This window comes from Oryctolagus cuniculus, chromosome 6 (assembly GCF_964237555.1).
Source record: "Oryctolagus cuniculus chromosome 6, mOryCun1.1, whole genome shotgun sequence".
Taxonomy (NCBI): Eukaryota; Metazoa; Chordata; class Mammalia; order Lagomorpha; family Leporidae; genus Oryctolagus; species Oryctolagus cuniculus.
In genome coordinates this window covers 120,132,129-120,146,644 of record NC_091437.1, presented here as the reverse complement: position 1 = coordinate 120,146,644, position 14,516 = coordinate 120,132,129, and the positions used below count along the sequence as shown (strand labels likewise).

At 44.6% G+C, this 14,516-nt stretch overlaps 1 protein-coding gene across 11 annotated transcripts in view; it reads right to left on the bottom strand.

The window, feature by feature from the left end:
* Positions 1-14,516, bottom strand: part of DPY19L4 (dpy-19 like 4) — a 66,549-nt gene that overhangs the window by 43,924 nt on the left and 8,109 nt on the right. For 6 of the 11 annotated variants that reach the window (XM_070075318.1, XM_002710695.5, XM_070075319.1 and 3 more), the window contains exons 2-3: positions 12,222-12,332; positions 7,699-7,823 (exon numbers count right to left, since the gene is read on the bottom strand). In XM_070075318.1, the coding sequence (XP_069931419.1) occupies positions 7,699-7,823; positions 12,222-12,332 (236 nt within the window). The remainder of the gene's footprint in view (positions 1-7,698; positions 7,824-12,221; positions 12,333-14,516) is intronic. The other 5 variants (XM_051843914.2, XM_017341443.3, XM_051843916.2 and 2 more) reach the window with 1 other exon arrangement.

The following is a 14,516-nucleotide window of genomic DNA, read 5'->3' as shown; positions in this document are numbered from 1 at the left end:
GTGCTGCAGGCATGGCTTTATCTGCCATACCACAGTGCCAGCCCCAGCAGGTTAAACTTTTTAAGAATCTGGCAATCATTTTAATGAAATGCTTATGATTTCAAATAGATAGTAGATGAGAAAAAACTACCTTTTTTTATTTTTATTTTTTGACAGGCAGAGTGGACAGTGAGAGAGAGAGACAGAGAGAAAGGTCTTCCTTTTCCATTGGTTCACCCTCCAATGGCCGCCACAGTCGGCGCGCTGCGGCGGGCACACCGTGCTGATCCGATGGCAGGAGACAGGAGCCAGGTGCTTTTCCTGGTCTCCCATGGGGTGCAGGGCCCAAGCACCTGGGCCATCCTCCACTGTACTCCCTGGCCACAGCAGAGAGCTGGCCTGGAAGAGGGGCAACCGGGACAGAATCCGGCGCCCCAACCGGGACTAGAACCCGGTGTGCCGGCGCCGCTAGGCGGAGGATTAGCCTAGGGAGCCGCGGCGCCGGCCCAAAACTACCTTTTTTAAACTAGGAAAATCTACATGGAAAAAAAAAAAAAAAAAAAAAAAAAAGCCCTAAAGATAACAAGAATGGCAAGGTAGGTAGTAACAAATGCACTCTGAAGTTTCACAAGTCCACATTAAAAAGGTAAATTTAAGGAGAGTAGCATTTTCTATTACTATTCCATAGTTCTCTGTGCTCAGAACTCCAAGCTCTACTTTTCAAAAGCAGGAGACAATTGCTTAGTGCTCTTCAATGAACCTCCAGAAATGTAGACAAGTCTCAACATTCCTAAAATTAGGCTACACAAAACCAGGAATGTAGTTGTGAAAAACATTAGGAAACTTGTGGTTTTTATGCTGAACAAAACACTCATGAATCTATAATCTTTTAAAATCAAACAGCTTATTTTTATGCATATTTATTAATTAATACAAAAAAAAAAACACATCAGAGCAGTTTCTGTGCAGGAGTAGGTAACATCCGGCCCACGGGCTGTATAAGGCCTATGAAATCATTTGGTTTCGCCCTGCCAAGGCAGGAGGGATTTGAAATTCAGTAAGTCTGGGCCGGCGCCACGGCTCACTAGGCTAATCCTCCGCCTTGCGGCGCCGGCACACCGGGTTCTAGTCCTGGTCGGGGCGCCGGATTCTGTCCCGGTTGCCCCTCTTCCAGGCCAGCTCTCTGCTGTGGCCCAGGAAGGCAGTGGAGGATGGCCCAAGTGCTTGGGCCCTGCACCCCATTGGGAGACCAGGATAAGTACCTGGCCCCTGCCACAGGATCAGCGCAGTGCGCCGCCCGCGGCAGCCATTGGAGGGTGAACCAACGGCAAAGGAAGACCTTTCTCTCTGCCTCTCTCTCTCACTGTCCACTCTGCCTGTCAAAAATTTAAAATAAAATAAAATAAAAAAAGAAATTCAGTAAGTCTATAGCAGATTCTTTTTTTTTTTTTTGACAGGCAGAGTTAGTGTGAGAGAGAGACAGAGAGAAAGGTCTTCCTTCCGTTGATTCACCCCCCAAATGGCCGCTACGGCCGGCGTGCTGCTCAGATCTGAAGCCAGGAGCCAGGTGCTTCTCCTGGTCTCCCATGCAGGTGCAGGGCCCAAGCACTTGGCCATCCTCCACTGCACTCCTGGGCCACAGCAGAGAGCTGGACTGGAAGAGGAGCAACCGGGACAGGACCGGCACCCCAACTGGGACTATAACCCGGAGTACCGGCACCGCAGGTGGAGGATTAGCCTAGGGAGCTGTGGCGCCGGCCTAACAGACTCATTTTTATAGTTGTAACTTTTTTTTTTAAAGATTTATTTATTTACTTGAAAGTCAGAGTTACACAGGGAGAGGAGAGAGAGAGAGAGAGAGGTCTTCCATCCACTGGTTCACTCCCCAATTGGCCGCAACGGCCGGAGCTGCACTGATCCGAAGCCAGGAGCCAGGAGCCTCTTCCGGGTCTCCCACATGGGTGCAGAAGCCCAAGGACTTGGGCCAATTTCTTCTGCTTTCCCAGGCCACAGCAGAGAGCTGGACTGGAAGTGGAGCAGCCAGGTTTCTAACTGACACCCATATGGGATGCTGGCACTTCAGGCCAGTGCGTTAACCCACTGCGCCACAGTGCTGGCCCCTATTGTTGGTAACTTTGTAAGGCCCCATGAATTAAGTTCAAATATCCAGATGGTCCTTGGCAAGAAAAAGGTTCATTACTCCTATACAAAGTTTAAACTCCTAAGGTATTAATTAGTTACCAAAAAAGAGTTCTGTAGCTAAATAAATTCTGAGAAAGGCCGGGTTAAACATAGCTAAATGAGTTTTTTTATCCTAACATTTTACAGAGTTTTAATACATATTATGTACTGGGAATCTCCAAGAGGAAGTTATTCCCAGATCTATTTAGCCAATGAACTCTTTTAAGATTTACTTACTTATTTATTTATTTATTTTTAAGATTTTTATTTATTTATTTGCAAGTCAGAATCACAGATAGGGAGAAAAAGACAGAGAGAGACTTCCATCCACTGGTTCACTCTTCAAATGACCACAACAGCCAGGGCTGTGAAAGGCTGAAGCCAGGAGACTGGAGCTCCATCTGGGTCTCCCACATGGGTGCTAGGGCCCAAGTACTGAGATGGTTGGCTGCTGCTTTCCCAGGAACATTAGCAGGGAGCTGGATCAGAAGTGGAGCAGCCAGGACACGAACCGGCACCCCTGTGAAATGCTACTCCCCTATGCCACAGCACCAGCCCCTACTTATTTATTGTGAAAGAGTTGAAGAGAGGGAGAGACAGAGAGGAGTCTTCCATCTACTTGTTTACTCCCCAGATGGCTGCAACAGTCAGTGCTGGGCCAGGCCAAAGCCAGGAGGCAGGACCTTCACCCAAGTCTCCTATGTGGGTGTAAGGGCCCAAGCTCTTGTGCCATCTTTTGCTGCTTCCCTAGGAGTATTATTAGTAAGGAGCTGAGATGGAAGTGGACTGGCTGGGACAGGAATCAGCACCCATATGGGATGCCAGCATTGCAGGTGGTGGATCTACCCACTATATCACAATACCGGCACTGCCAATGAACTCTTTATCCCCACGCAGATCTTGCTATGATCTGAATGTTTGTGTCCTCCCAAAATTCAGGTTAAAACCTACTTTCCAGGGTTGGCACTGTGGTGTAGTGCATTAAGCCACCGCTTGCAGTGCCAGCATCCCATATGGGCGCTGGTTGGAGTCCCAAATGTTCCATTTCTGATGCAGCTCCCTGCTAATGTGCCTGGGAAAGCAGCAGAGGATAGCCCAACTACTTAGACCCCTGCACCCACATGGGAGTCCCAGATGTAGTTTCTGGCTTGTGATTTTGGCCTGGCCCAGACCTGCCTGTTGTGGCCATTTGGGGAATTAGCCAGGGGCTAGAAGCACTCTTTGTCTATCTGTCTCTCTCTCTCTGTCACTCTGCCTTTCAAATAAATAAATCTTAAAAGAGAAAGAAAAACTAGGCCGGCGCCGCGGCTCACTAGGCTAATCCTCCGCCTAGCGGCGCCGGCACACTGGGTTCTAGTCCCGGTTGGGGCGCCAGATTCTGTCCCGGTTGCCCCTCTTCCAGGCCAGCTCTCTGCTGTGGCCCGGGAGTGCAGTGGAGAATGGTCCAGGTGCTTCGGCCCTGCACCCCAGGGGAGACCAGGAAAAGCACCTGGCTCCTGGCTCCTGCCATCGGATCAGCGCGGTGCGCCGGCCGCAGCGCGCCGACCGCGGCGGCCATTGGAGGGTGAACCAACGGCAAAGGAAGACCTTTCTCTCTGTCTCTCTCTCTCTCACTGTCCACTCTGCCTGTCAAAAAAAAAAAAAAAAAAAGAGAGAGAGAAAGAAAACCCAGATAGATCCTTCTAGTATAGATGAACAACGTCTTATTTTAGATTTTTTATTTAGGAGTCCTCACCAGACACTGAATCTCCAGTGCCTTACCTAGGACTTGCAGCCTCTAGTAACTATACAATAGTAACAGGGGACTTTAATATCCTACTTTCAGCAATAGAGATCAACTACACAGAAAATCAGCAAGGAAACAACAGCTAATCAACACTGTAGAACAAACAGACCTAATAGTATCTATACAGCTTTTCATGCTACAGTTGCAGAATACACGTTCTTCTCAGCAGTGCATGGAACTTTCTCTAGGATAGACCACAGGCCAGCCATAAAGCAAGTCTCAGCAAATTAAAAAAAAAAGTCATACCATGCATCATCTCTCACCACAATGAAACAAAGCTGGAAATCAACAACTCAAGAACCTCTAGAACAGGGCTAGTGCTGTGGCGTAGTGGGTAAAGCCACCACCTGCAGTGCCAGCATCCCATGTGGGCCCCAGTTTGAGTCCCGCTGCTACACCTCTGATCTAGCTCTCTGCTATGGCCTGAGAAAGCAGTGGAAAATGGCCCAAGTGTTTGGGTCTCTGCACTCACATAGGAGACCCAGAACAAGCTCCTGGATCCTGGCTGTGATTAGCATAGCTCTGGCCATTGTGGCCATCTGGGGAGTGAACCAGTGAAATAAAGATCTCTCTCTGCCTCTGCCTTTTGAATAAATAAATAAATCTTTTTTTTTTTTTTTTTTTTTTTTTTTTGACAGGCAGAGTGGATAGTGAGAGAGACAGAGAGAAAGGTCTTCCTTTTGCCTTTGGTTCACCCTCCAATGGCCGCCACGGCTGGCACGCTGCGGCTGGCGCACCGTGCTGATTTGAAGGCAGGAGCCAGGTGCTTCTCCTGGTCTCCCATGGGGTGCAGGGCCCATGCACTTGGGCCATCCTCCACTGCCTTCTCGGGCCACAGCAGAGAGCTGGCCTGGAAGAGGGGCAACCGGGAAAGAATCTGGCGCCCCGACCGGGACTAGAACCCAGTGTGCCGGCGCCGCTAGGTGGAGGATTAGCCTATTGAGCCGCAGCGCCGGCCTAATAAATAAATCTTAAAAAAAAGAGTCTCTAGAACATATGCAAACACATAGAGACTGAACAGCATGCTCCTAAATGAACAGTGGGTCACAGAAGAAATCAAAAGAGAAATCAACACACTGTTGAGGAGCAGTTTTTTTTTTCATACTATTTGTTGAACTCTTTACTTAGCATAAACTTTTGTGTATGAAGTTAATTAAAAATAGATCTCAGTAGAAAATAAGAATGGGAATAGGAGAGAGAGGAGGAAGAAGGGTGGGAGCAGGAGTGGGAGGGTATGGTGGGAAGAATCACTATCACTATGTTTCTAAAGTTGTATTTATGAAATGCATGGAGGTTTCTGGGGGTGGGGGGACATAGTCATATGAAGAGTGGGCATTTAGTCCAGTAGTTTAACTTATTCATTTATTCATTTCAAAAGCAGGCAGAGAGAGAGAGAAAGAGACCAATCTTCCATTGGTTGGTTCACTCCCAAAGTGCACAACAGCTGGGGCTCTTGCCAAGCCAAAGCCAGGAGCCTGGGACTCATTCCAGGTTTCCCATGTGGGTGGCAAGGACTCAGGTACATGAGGCATCATCTGTTGCTGTATACTTTTTTCAAAAATATTATTTATTTATTTAATTTATTTGAAAGACGGAAAGAGGGTCTGGCATTGTGGCTTAGTGGGTAAAACCATTGCCTGCACTTGATCTTAGCCAAAAGGCCGAGAAGCAATAAACCATTGCCTGCAATGCTGGCATCCCATAAGGATGCTGGTTCATGTTCTGGTTGCTTCTAACTCCCTGATAATGCACTTGGGAAAGCAGTGGAGAATGGTCCAAATGCTTGGGTTCCTGTGCCCACGCAGGAGATCTGAAAGAAGCTCCTGGCTTTGGTCTGGCCCAGTGATGGCTATTGTGGCCATTTGAAGAGTGAACCAGTAGACAGAAGACCTCTCCCTCTCTGTAACTCTGCCTTTCAAATAAATAAAAAATAAGTCTTAAAAAAAGAGGCAGCAAGAGAAAACAGCTTAGCTATGCTCCTCATCAGAGTGCTTGCATTAAATTCCTAGTTCTGGCTCTGACTCCAGCTTCCTACTACTGCAGAACATGGGAGGCAGTGGTGTTTCTTCAAGCTATTGAGTTCCTGCTGCCTTTGTGGGAGACATGGAATGAATTCCCAGCTCCTGGCTTTAGTTCTGACCCAGCTCAAGTGGTTACAGGCAGGACGAGAACTCTCTCTGACTCTCTGCCTCTCCAATAGGCAAGTTTTTTTAAAAGTTATTTTAAAAATGTGATATTTTAAAAAATACTTATTACATCTGTTAATCATTTCAAATGCTGCTCCAAAAAAAAGATTCTAATCATACAATCTAAAAAACTACAATATTAGGGCCAGTATTGTGGCATAGTGAATAAAGCTACCACCTGTGATGCAAGCATCCCATATGGACACTGGAAGTGGCTATTCCAATCCAGCTGACATTGGCCTGGGAAAAAGAGGGGAAGATGGCCCAAGGCACTGGGCTCCTGCCACCCCCGAGGGAAACCCCCAATGAAGCTCCAGTCTCCTGGCTTTGGACTGGCTCAGTGTTGGCTGTTACAGCCATCCAGGGCGTGAATCTGTGGCTTAAAGATCTCTGAGTCTCTCTCTTTGTAATTCTGACTTTCAAAATAAATAAATCTGGCCGGCGCCACGGCTCAATAGACTAATCCTCCGCCTGCAGCGCCAGCACACCAGGTTCTAGTCCCGGTCGGGGCGCCAGATTCTGTCCCGGTTGCCCCTCTTCTAGGCCAGCTCTCTGCTGTGGCCAGGGAGTGCAGTGGAGGATGGCCCAAGTGCTTGGGCCCTGCACCCCATGGGAGACCAGGAGAAGCACCTGGCTCCTGCCTTCAGATCAGCGCAGTGCGCCGGCCACAGCACGCCAGTGGCGGCGGCCATTGGAGGGTGAACCAAAGGCAAAAGGAAGACCTTTCTCTCTGTCTCTCTCTCTCACTGCCCACTCTGCCTGTAAAAAAAAAAAAATATTTTTTTAGAAAGATTTTATTTATTTATTTGAAAATCAGAGTTACACAGAGAGAGGAGAGGCAGAGAGAGAGAAAGAGGTCTTCCATCCGATATGGTTCGCTCCCCAATTGGCCGCAACAGCCGGAGTTGCACCGATCTGAAGCCAGGAGCCTGGAGCTTCCTCTGGGTCTCCCATGCAGGTGCAGGGGCCCAAGGACTTGGGCCATCTTCCACTGCTTTCCCAGGCCATAGCAGAGAGCTGGATCAGAAGAGGTGCAGCCGGGACTAGAACTGGTGCCCATGCGGGATGCCAGCGCTTCAGGCCAGGGCATTAACCCGCTGCGCCACAGCACCGGCCCCAAATAAATAAATCTTTTAAAAATATTTTTAAGAAACTAAAATATTTTAATGCTGAAACTTTAAAGTTTTTTTCTAAAATGTGAGCTACCAAAACTATTAAAAGGCTGACTAAATTATATATAACATTTCACTGTCATCAAAAGACTATGACTGATAAGCAAACAGAATACCCTCATGGCTTCTAGTCTATGAAATGGCGTATTAAATATTTTTTATGTATTTACTTATTTATTTTACTTTTTATTTTAATTTTTAATTAGCCTATTATATTTCAAGGTTAAAATGCCACTATATTCTCAAAAGAGAAAACAGTATTGTTTCTAATAGGTATAAATAAGAAAGTATTTGCTATATACTTATCATATATATATTTTGACTTCCCTGAAAAATACTACTCAAATTATTAAATACTAAAACAATTTTCATATGCTAAAAAATGTTTTCTTACCTGCCTGTTGGAAAACCAGAATTTCCTTTCATGGTATGCTGATAAGTAGAGAGCATACATCATGCCACTAGTAATTGCTGCAAGACAGCCAATGAAAATCTTTGCAAAGCGTTGAAATAACACATCTGAAAAAGCATATTAAAGATTATCAAAAGGTAATATGTACTCTTAAAAGGATGCTATAAAAATGGCATACTAATTCTCTGGTCTTCCTCCCAAAAACCTAAACCTCAGTCTAATCATGAGGAAAAACATCAGACAAATTCCAATAGAGAGCATCCTACAAAACAAGTATTTCAAATTAATCAAAATCAATTAAAACAAGGAAGGCCTCAAAAATGAGCATAGCCAAGAGGAGCCCAAGGAGACATGACAACTAAAAGCAATATGGCATCCCAGATGGGATTCTGGAACAGAAAAAGAATATTCGGTTAGGGCACGGTGCTGTGGCCCAGCAGGTTAAAGCCCTGGCCTGAAGCACTGGTATCCCATATAGGCCCCGGTTCTAATCCCAGCTGCTCCTCTTTCGATCCAGCTCTCTGCTATGGTGTGGAAAAGCAGCAGAAGATGGCCCAAGTCCTTGGGCCCCTGCACCCACATGGGAGACCTGGAAGTCCTGTTTCCTGACTTCAGATCAGCTCAGCTCCAGCCATTGTGGCCATCTGGGGAGTGAACCAGCAGATGGAAGACTTCTCTCTCTGTCTCTACCTCTCTCTCTAACTCTTTCAAATAAATCAAAAAAAAAAAAAAAAAAAGAATATTGGGTTAAAACTAAGGAAATCTGAATAAAGAATAGACCTGGGTTAATAACAATTTATCACTATTAGTTCAATAATTTTAACCAATGTAACACTCTAATGTAAAAGGTTATTAACCAGGGAAATTGTAGGGGAGAATATGATAACTCTTTTATTTACTCAATTTTATGAATCTAGTGTATAATTTACAAGATTAAAAAGTTCAGAAGATTTGTCTCACAATAATACAACATAACTGTACTGTTAAAAATGGTTAAGATGATAAAAAAAATTGGGGCTGGTATTATGGAGCAGTGGGTTAAGCCATTGCCTGCATCCTATATGGGCACCATTTCACGTCTCAGCTGCTCCACTTCTGATCCAGCTCCCTGATAATGTACCTGGGAAAGCAGAAGGTGACTCACATCCTAGGATCCCTGCACCCATGTGGGAAACCCAGCTGAAGCTCCTGGCTTCACTCTGGCCCATCTCTGGATGTTACAGCCATTTGGAGAATGGACCAGTGGATGAAGATTTTACTGTATGAGTCTCTCTCTGTAACTCACCTTTCAAATAAATATTTTTAAATTATGGTAAAAAATTAAAATATATTAATTTTAAAAAAGTAGTCAAAAGATATATACACACTACTCAAAATCTAAAGAGGGGCCAAATCTACAGAGAGAAAGAGAGACCAATCTTCCATCTGTTGGTTCACTCCCAAAATGCACACAACAGCTGGGGCTCTTGCCAAGCCAAAGCCAGGAGCCTGGGACTCATTCCAAGTTTCCCATGAGGGTGGCAAGGACTCAGGTACATGAGGCATCATCTGTTGCTGTATACTTTTTTTCAAAAAAAATATTTATTTATTTAATTTATTTGAAAGGCAGAATGAGGGTCTGGCATTGTGGCATAGTGGGTAAAGCCACTGCCTACAATGCTAGTATCCTGTAAGGATGCTGGTTTACCTGCTGTAGCATAGCGGGCGGGTATAAGTGCTGCCTGCAATGCCGGCATCCCATATGGGCACCAGTTCGAGTCCCAGCTGTTCCATTTTGGATCCAGCTCTCTGCTATGGCCTGGGGAAAGCAGTAGAAGATGGCCCAAGTCCTTGGGTCCCTGCACCCATGCTGGGGACCTGGAGGTAACTCCTGGCTTCGGATCAGCAAGGCTCCATCAGATGCAGCCATCTGGGGAGTGAACCAGCAGATGGAAGACCTCTCTCTTTCTCTCTCTATCTGCCTCTGCCTCTCTGTAACTCTGCCTTTCAAGAAAATAAATAAATCTTTACATGGATTCAGGGACACAAGCTCTTGTGCTATCTTCTGCTGCTTTTCCAGGCACAATAGCAGAGAGCTGAATCAGAAGTGAAGAAGTTGGGACTTGAACACCTTGTGCTCATATGGGATGTAGCAGGTGGCAGCTTACCCCATTATACCACAATGCCACCCCCAGAACTACTTCTTTTTTAAATAATATTTGTAATTTTTTTATTTGAAAGTCAGAGTGACGGAGATAGGGAGAGAAAGAAAGAGAGATCTTCCATCCACTGGTTCACTTCCTGAATAGTCACAACAGCCATTTCAGCCTAGGTCAGGCTGAAACCCTGCGCCAGAAACTCTATCATAGTCTCCCCCTTGGGTGGCAGTACCCAAAGTACTTGGGCCATCTTCTACTTCCTTCCCAGGCACATTAGCAGAGGGCTGGATCAGAAGCAGAGTAGCAAGGACTCAAACAGCACTCTCATATGAAATGTTGGTGTCCCAAGTGACAGCTTAACCCTCCGAACCCCAAGGCTAACTAACTCCTTAAGAACTTTTTCTTTGTTGAATAACCTACTATAAACTACAGCCATTTAAAGTATGCAATTCAATGAATTTTGATGATTATGTCTTAAAAGATCCCATAGAACTGTTTGATTTTTTAAAAAAAGATTTATTTGAAAGGCAGAGTTATATTCTCCAAAGTCCTCTTCAGACATAGTTACTGAGTGTAACAGAAATGGAAGGACCTTTACAAAAACCATGGAGAACAACGAACCAGGTGGGAAGCAACTCCCAAGGATAAAAAGTGGAGAACAATTATAAAATATTCCCCTATGTCAAAGGTAAGGAGATCTCAACTGCCTAGCAGGATTTGAGAACTGCTATTGAACAGGGACTGGTGTGTGTCTCCCACTCTTCCTTTTCTAAATGGAAGCTTTTTTTTCTTCTGTTATCCTGTTCCTGTCCAACAATGTATACTGAGAGTTTCAGGCCTGCAAGTGTTTCCTAAGAAAGGCCCACTTGCAAAGTGGGCTCTTGGCTGGCATCTGGACACTTGGATTTCAGGAAGATTCCCACCATTCTCTCACTGGCAAGGGTGGTTTACTGTGCCTACCTGGTTTATACTTTCCTCCTGGGAGTCTAGAATTTTTGAATTCTAGGCAGACAGTAGCTACAGGATCAGCACCCAACAGAAACTCTGAACACTGATCATTAACGAGCTTCCCTGGCAGAAAACATTTTACAATGTCACAATTTGAAACTGAAGTCACACACACCCTGTGTGACTCCCCTGAGAGAGGAGCTGTGAACTTTGTCCCATAGGCCTTTTTCCTTTACTGATTTTGTTTTTTATTGTTCACTGTAATAAATCATGGCTGTAAGTACAACTACATTCTGAGAACTGTGAGTTGTAGCTAATTATCAAGCATGGGGGTTGGTCTTGGGGACCCTGACACACAGCAGATAACTTTTGATCATGGGTATCTGGATCAGAATGAGTCATGGAGGATCCTGATGTAGATGAGAAGACATCAGGTTTCAAGACTGATGTTAGGGATTCGTGTTGCAGCACAGTAGGTTAAGCTGCCACCTGCAAGACCGGCATCCCCTATGAGTGTTGGTTTGAGTCATGGCTGCTGCACTTCCAATCCAGCTCCTTGCTAATGTGCCTGGGAAAGCCGCAAAGCATGGCCCAAGCACCCAAGATGGAGATGGAGTTCCAGGCTCCTAGCTTTGGCTTGGCCCAGTCTCAGCCAATGTGGCCATTTGAGGAATGAAACACTTGTTGGAAGATCTCTCTATAACTTTGACTTTCAAATACATAGATAAATCTTTAAAAAAAAAAAAAAAAAAAGGATTGATGTCAAGCAGAAACAAGACGGAGTGTCTTCCTTGGGGCATGTAGGTATATGCCTGTAATAAGTGTATTCTGTCTGAAGAGAAGGAGTAAATATTGATGGCCAAAAGGACAGAATGTGGTAGACTGTATTATTATTTCCAAATATTTCTCCTTGCTTACAAAAAGATATACATTTCTCTCCACTCCTATGTGATGTCCAATACTTCCCTTAATCAGGGTAGATGTCTGTTATCTCACTGGATACATTATCACCTGCTTGGGCCAACAGCATGTAAGTAAAAGTGACAATGTCCCAGTTCAGAAGAAACTTTAAGAGGCATTGTATGATTCTGCCTGCTTTCCTGTTCTTCTCCTCTGTTTCAAGAAAAACATGTCCTAAATAGGAGTTATTTTTTCATGACACATGAAGCTATACCAGCCAATCTGTGGCCACAACACATAATACTGATCAGAAAGAAAAGTATGTTACAACAGCCATGAGGTTTAGCCAGGAGATTTATGGACTGATCCATAGCACAACCTAACAAAAGCTGACCAGGTACTTAATCTTAAAGCACACTGATATATTAAATAATGATATTAAAATATTAAATTATAATATTAAAATAATACTTCTAACAACAATTTTAGAGTAGCATAAAGATTCCGCATCAAACTTACGTTTTGGAGCTCTTTCAGGAATTGGAGTGTCATTGACTTTCTCTTCTTTGGCAGGATCCTTATTTTCTGAAGACTTTGGCTTTTTTCTGTGGCGCAGGTCTACAGTTGGTCCTTAAAATATTTGAGACATTATTCCAATGTGTGCATCAAAGTGTTCTAATCTATACTCTGAGCTGATTAACTTCTATTATACCAAAACAAAAGTCATAGTAAAACTTCACTAGTAACAAAGATGACCTCTTCAATTATTTTAATATCCCTTATGATTGCCTTTCATACAAAAAAAGGCAGTGTAGACTCTACCCCACCACCTGTGGTTTGAGAGTCCTACTGATAAACCAGCAACCTCTTCTGATATGAGGCTCTTTTCAAAGTATGCCAAAATAACCAAACTCTTCAAGAATGGCTGAGCAACAAGATATTATTTAGCTCGATACTCTAGTTACCTGAGAGTATCAAATGCATCACTCATGGACTAACAAAATTTTTCAAAATTTACTTATCTATTTGAAAGGCAGAGTTAGAGAGAGAGAGAGAGACAGACAGACACACAGACACACAGACAGGTCTTCCACCCGCTGGCTCACTTCCCAAATGGCTGCAATGACTGGGGCTGGGCCAGGCTGAAGCCAGGAGCCAGGAGTTTCTTCCCGATCTCCCACATGGGTGCAGGGGCCCATGCACTTGGGTCATCTTCTGCTACTTTCCCAGGTACACAGGCAGGGAACTGAATCAGGGGACTCAAACTAGTACTCCAATATGGGATGCTGGCGTTGCATAACCTCAACCTGTTGCACCATAAGATGGTCCCCACATTTTTTTCTTTTTTTATAACTCTCTAAGTTCTGCAGTCTCACACTACTGTGGCACCATTAGCACTGTACTTGTACAATATTACAAATTTAGGCATTAGAATAGGAGGCTTAACTTACAAACACCCCTTTCATATATGTGGGAAGAGCTCAGAAAATTTTCCTAATATTAGACTATTTTATCTCTACTAAAAATAAGGCCGGCGCCGTGGCTCACTAGGCTAATCCTCTGCCTTGTGGCGCCGGCACACCGGGTCCTAGTCCCGGTCGGGGCGCCAGATTCTGTCCCGGTTGCCCCTCTTCCAGGCCAGCTCTCTGCTGTGGCCAGGGAGTGCAGTGGAGGATGGCCCAAGTCCTTGGGCCCTGCACCCCATGGGAGACCAGGATAAGTACCCGGCTCCTGCCTTCGGATCAGCGCGGTGCGCCGGCCGCAGCGCGCCAGCCGTGGCGGCCATTGGAGGGTGAACCAACGGCAAAGGAAGACCTTTCTCTCTGTCTCTCTCACTGTCCACTGTGCCTGTCTAAAAAAAAAAAAAAAAAAAAAAAAGAATTGTATAAGTTAACACCAAACCAGTAAGATAAACTCCAAATTAAACAAGAATCTGCTATATATAGCCAGTTTTCCTTCCTTAGAATCCTCCTGTGAGGTAGAAGACTGTGATGTGAGCTCAGAGTGTCCCTGTCAAGTTTATAAGGTGGTATAAGAATTAAACTCTTGGGGTTGGTGCAGTGGGTTAAAGCCCTGGCCCACAGTTCTGGCATCCCATTTGGACATCAGTTCGAGTTCTATCTGCTCAACTTCTGATCCAATTCCCTGCTAATGCACCTGGGAAAGCAGCGAAGCATGACCCAAGTCCTTGGGCCCCTGCACCCACATGGGAGACCTGGAATAATCTCCTGGCTCCTGGCTTTGGATCAGCTCAGTTCTGGCTGTTGTGGCCATTTAGGGAGTGAACCAACGGATGTAAGACCTCTCTGTCTCTACCTCTCTCTGTTAACTCTTTGAAATAAATCTTTGGGAAAAAAATGAATATAACTTTCTTATAGGAATGAGAAAAAGCTTTTTCTTTTCTCTTAGAAACGACATTAGGCTGTGAAGTAAGTCTGAATAAAGGAGTCAAAAAAGGAAAAATGAATCAGCTGCTGCTGCTGATCAGATGGATGCTTCTCTAGCTCCATGTGGAAATGTAAAAAGTGTCTTTTTCAGCAGCTTCATGGTAAATTTCAATGTTTGCCAAGACAGCTTTAAGCACAGGCATAGTAAGAAAAAAAAACATACATTTAACAGATCCAATCTAAGCTCTACCCAATTCAATATCACCATTTATTTTGCATTTGTGTTAAGTAGTAAAAGCTGTGAATAACTAGAAAATGACATTATCAGAAAAGCTACACCATGGATTTTGAGTATTTTTGCACACAACTCTGAATCAATGAATATCACCATATTCCTTTTCCATCATGCCCTTTTAATTTTCCTCTA